This window comes from Molothrus aeneus, chromosome 3, assembly GCF_037042795.1.
Source record: "Molothrus aeneus isolate 106 chromosome 3, BPBGC_Maene_1.0, whole genome shotgun sequence".
Classification (NCBI taxonomy): Eukaryota; Metazoa; Chordata; class Aves; order Passeriformes; family Icteridae; genus Molothrus; species Molothrus aeneus.
In genome coordinates, this window is record NC_089648.1 from 8,256,025 (window position 1) to 8,261,338 (window position 5,314).

The 5,314-nt window shown below is 41.8% G+C and overlaps 1 protein-coding gene across 1 annotated transcript in view; it reads left to right on the plus strand.

Annotated features, from left to right (window-relative positions):
- The window catches only part of TP53BP2 (tumor protein p53 binding protein 2), a 35,587-nt gene that overhangs the window by 29,373 nt on the left and 900 nt on the right, over positions 1–5,314 (plus strand). The window contains exon 16 of the mRNA XM_066546227.1: positions 1,294–1,493. Within this exon, the coding sequence (XP_066402324.1) occupies positions 1,294–1,493 (200 nt within the window). The remainder of the gene's footprint in view (positions 1–1,293; positions 1,494–5,314) is intronic.

Consider the following 5,314-nt stretch of genomic DNA (forward strand, 5'->3'; position numbering starts at 1 on the left):
ATATTTATATTAAATAAAACCAGCCATCTTTAGCATTGATTAAATTACAGGTCTGATGCTGCTGAAGTATGGAAATTTTCACTCTCTTAAATGGAATGCCTGTGCTGGCTCTGCTTGCCCCACTACCCTGGTGTGACTACAAACACCCCTTCAGGACACCACGTGCATTGTGTGAATCTTCTTTGTCTGCTTTGATGCTCTGTGCTCAGTCTTCCCTTCCCTGGGTGCAGAGCATGGCTTTGGCCAAAACCTCTGATTGTACCAAATGCAAAGCAAGGGAAGAGTTTCTCTGAGCAGAGCTTATCATGCACTGGGAGTAATTTAATGTTGTGTGCTGAGCTTGTGTGCAGAAGTGAAAAACTTGGTTTGAGCAAATGCTTCCTTTAGCAGATGTAGGTACGTGATGAAAAGGGAAAGGATGAGTTTTGTGATACAGTGTGCAGTGTACTCTCTGCTCCTGAAAACACCAAAACCAGCCAAAAAAAAATATCAGGGTAGAATTCCGTATTTTAAAATAATTACCTAAGAGAAAATCAACTGGTGTACAAACTAAGATACCTTTTCCAGAGGAAATGGGTACAGAAGGAAGGGTATCATCTCTGTCTACAGCTGTAAAATGAGCAAGTGCTGAATAAATCCTGCAGGGTGCATGTGTGTACTCCAAAACACCTTGGTCCAGAAATCATTTATCAGAATTGTATTTCTGAAGGCAGTGTTTAAAACAAGAAAAAAAACCCCTAAAAACAGTGTTAGAAATTAAGAACTGCTGAGATAACCAAAAGCAGCTGCAGAGTAGCAGGCAAATCTCTCAGGTACAGGGCTGAGATGCAACTTGCTTTAAAGTTCTGAAATAACATGACCCAGGTGGTAAATGACACCACAAGCATCAAAATGACAATGGTGGTCAACCCAAGCAGGTATTGCTATCTCTCTGTGAGAGAAAGAGATTGCTATTGCACTAAGAGTACAGAAAGTGTTTCTTGCTTATCACTTAGGTCTAGAAGGTGTGGACACAAAAATATAACCTTTAATCAGTCAGTGCTGCTCTCCCCATTTGCCTTGTATTTTTTGAGCATGTTTAAGGAAGGAATCCATCTGCTGTAACTTCACAAAGCCACTTCTTCCAGGGCCAACTCTGAGTAGGCAGCATGGTGCCAAATAGGTAGGAAGTTTGTTTTTTATTTTTTTCCTGGACTGTCTTCCAGTAAAAATAAAGGAGCCTTCCCTCCTGTCATCCTTTTTATTTCTATCTTCCCTTCTCACTTGAGCTGCTCTGTGTTTGCAATGTTGCAGGAGTGCAGGAGAAGATGGGGATCATGAACAAAGGAGTGATTTATGGGCTGTGGGACTATGAGGCTCAGAACGACGACGAGCTGTCCATGAAGGAAGGAGACTGCATGACAATCCTGCGCCGCGAGGATGAGGAGGAGATCGAGTGGTGGTGGGCACGGCTCAATGACAAGGAGGGCTACGTGCCCAGAAACCTGCTAGGGGTGAGTCCTGGCTGCTTCCAGAGCCAAAAAAACCCCACCCCTGGCTGTGGAGTGTACTCAGCATTGTGTTCTCCTTGGATCTCTTGCATCGAGGTGCAGCTTTAAGAGTCGAGAGGAAGGAGGTGACATTCTCCATCTTTATTTAGGGAGTTGAATGCCTTGGCAGAGTGGGTTAACACCCTCTGTTTAAGGTACTTAAGGTACTTACCCAGATTAATGGCTGCTATAGGAATGTGCCCCCCTGTTGACTGGAGTGACAAAACTATTCTTTGTCTCCTAAAACAGGAAAAACCCCAGAAGTTTCTTTCCTCAATTAGCAAAAAAGACATCTCATAGGATCTTGGGGACTCTGCCTCAAACTTAAGGAAAGCCAATTAGACAGGAACCAAAAAGTCCCACCTAAGCAATTTACTAGAAAAAGAAGAGAACAAAGAAACCAATGGCTTTTGTGAGGTGTTTTACCAGGAGCAAGAACCTCTTGCACCTGGCTCAGATTTTCTCTGTAAAGAGCTTTGTTAATTTTGGCTTTTATTAAAACTTTTGTGTTTCTAACACGACCACAACAGAAGCCATCCTGCTTATTTTATGCCTTCTAAGGTAGCTGAGCTATCTTGGGTGTGATAGAAATCTCCAAGAGCTTATGAGACCTGGCTTGAGGAGACCAGATATCAGGGTGCCCATGAGAACAACATGTATCACCACCCTGCTATACACAGCAGGCCCCAATACCAACCTTGTCTCACCATCTTAGAGAAAAAAAAAAAAAAAACCCAAACATGACATGTGAATAAGGCTTTCTTGAGCATGTTTGTCACTGTCATATTTTCTGAAAAATCTCTTTGCCCAAGATTTCTCTCCTGTGAAGCTGAGAAGCCTCAGAGAAAAAGGAAAACAGTATTATCTCATTTGTTTTTTCCTGTGTTTTGCTGCTTTGGAATGTAGTTGGAGATTGTTTATCCAACATGTGAATTGTTTTTACTTATTGGCCAATTATGGCCAAGCTGTCTAGGACTCTGAAAAGAGAGTCATGAGTTTTCATTAGTATCTTTTAGACTTCTGTCTGTATCCTTTCTGTATTCTTTAGTATAGTTTAGTTTAGTATTCTTTAATAAAATATAAATCATAAAATAATAAATTAGCCTTCTGAGAACATGAAGTCAAATTCATCATTCCTTCCAATGACAGGGGTCTCAGAAAATACCACACATGTTCTCAGGCACATGGGGTGATTTTAGGGCTGCCCTGTGTAGGGCCAGGAGCTGAACTCCGTGATTCCTTGGGGGGGTCCTTCCAACTCAGGATATTCTATGACTTTTTGAGAATTTTCCCTGTTTCCAAAAAGTGATGTACTGGCACAAAGGGCCTTCAGAACTGAAACTTGCATGAGGAGTGAGCCATGAGTCCTTCCCTGTGTACATAGGGCACCTTTTGATCCAAGGAGATAAGCATTGCAAAAATCTAGGTTATCCTAGTGTTGGAAAACAGATTACATAGCTCAGTAAAGGCAGATCTTTGTTTTCTCCTATGCTTTTAAAATAACATTTAACCTTACATGAATGGCCTCTCCTTCTCTCATTGTCTTTTGTATTGCCTTTTATAAAAAACAACACTGTACAAATAAGATACTTTCAATTATGCCCCTGTGTTTCTCCTCATAGCTGAGTTGCTAGAAAATGATGGCAGATGGACACATATATAAAAACTCCATTAAGCTTTTTTTCTGCAATTCTAGTTGCCCTGGTGCTGGAGATAAGAGGTTCTCCAAGATTAACCACTGTGAATTTTAGCTGATTGATGTATGATGCTTGAAAGAGGCTGAGTCCTTCCTCATGCAGATAATCCTTACTCTTAAACTGGTTGGATTTTCCAGAGCAACTCTGTCTAATGCAAAATCAGTTTTCATGTCTGTATCATTTCCAGGTCAGGCCTAAACACCATGTACTGTAAAATCCTGCCTAACATACTAGTCCTGCTCAGTTTTTTCCTCTCCAGAGTAAACATTTCTAAATTGAGAGTAGCTATTAGCCCTACACAGTAAGGTTAAATGGCAGCTTTTTGATTTTTACCTGCCCCGGGGTGAATTGTGCATGTAGTGCTTGTTCATAAGCTTGTGCTTTGAGCCTGAGCACCAGTGTGTAAGAGCACAAGGAACATCTCTGCTTCTAGGGGAAAAAAGCACAAGGCAGCACAGCTTAAATAGGAGATCACAACTTACCTTTGTAAGCACAACACAATCCCAACAGAATCTTTGGGAGAAACTACACAGTATTTCTTAACTGTGACACTTGTGCCACTGAAATATCCTGTGGTGATTCTCCAAAGCAATTACTGGCATTTTAATATAGCAGCTGAATTCTAATCTATGATTAGAATAGATCTGGTAGATTAATATATTCTTATTTTTATCATAGTTGCTTTTATCCTTTTGCAGCCAGGTATACTGAATAAAAACAAGGATTAAATTATCTGTATCAGTGCTTTACCCTTCTTGGTGACTCCCTGGCTCCCTATGCTAATAAGATAATACTGTCAGGTGCTGTGATATTGTAACTGGCTGACTTCATCTCTGTGAGTGGTGAAATCACAGCAGGCTGAGCCAGACCTTGTGGTGAAGTCACTGGCCTTGTCTTAGTCCCTGAGAAAAGAAGAAAGTCAGTCTGGCTAAAGAGAGAAGGGGGCAGCTTTGAGGAGAGCTTTGGGCTGTAAACATGCTTCAGTTAGAGCACAGAGGATTCATCTCTCCTAACTGGGTGAAGTGTCTCCTCCTATTTTCACATGCCAGTGGCCATGCTTTGCAGAACAGCAGCTGTTCCCTAAGCCCTTCCAAGTGGGAGCCAACAGCTTCCCAGGCAGCTTGTCCATTGTATTTGCTGGGAATGTCCCCATGAAGGCAGGAATGATGCATTTGACTCCATATTCTCAGAAGGCTAATTTATTACTTTATAATACTGTATTATATTAAAGAATACTATACTAAACTAAAGAATATAGAAAAGGTACTTACTGAATGCTAAAAACATAATAATGAAAATTGGTGACTCTCTCCAGTCTGGACAGAGCTTGGCCCTGCTTGGCCAAAGAGTCAAAACAACTCACACCAGAATCCAATGGAACAATCACCTGTGGGTAAATAATCTCCAAACACATTCCAAAGGAGCACAACACAGGAGGAGCAAATGAGATAAGAATTGTTTTCCTTTTTTCTGAGGCTTCTCAGCTTCCCAGAGAAAAATCCTGGGTGAAGGGATTTTTTTTCAGAGAATGTGAATGCCACACTTGTCCCTGCTGTGTGCTGTCCCAGGCTGTGTCCTGTGAGATTTCCCCTGCACCCCTGTGTGTGTGTGTGACCAGCACATGGCCCAGGGACCACAGGCTGGCAGGGACCAGTTTCCTGCTGGGCAGGTCATTCATGGAATTGGCCACACACCCTCCTCCACTCTCTAAAAGTCCTCCACTTCCATAATCCTTCTGCAGACAGATGTTTCCAGCTTGCCCAAAGCAATACTGCCATAAAAGCTGATAGGTGAGAGAAAGCAAACCAGACTTCACCTCTCTGGTCCCTTTTATAAAACAGGGAACAATCCCACAGTTCACTGAACACAGAAGTCTCTTTACTTACAAAGCCACGTGTTTTTCCTGGCTCACCCATGTGGGTAGAGCTGGAAGTACTCAATTATGTGCTGTTCAATATCTTCCTTTTGTACTGACACTGTTAGTATTTTTTAAGCTTGTCTAAGACTGCTAAATTCATATTTGTCAGTGCCCTGGGTGTTTTTTATAACCATTGCTACTATGGGTTACATTAGAATTGTAGCACCAAA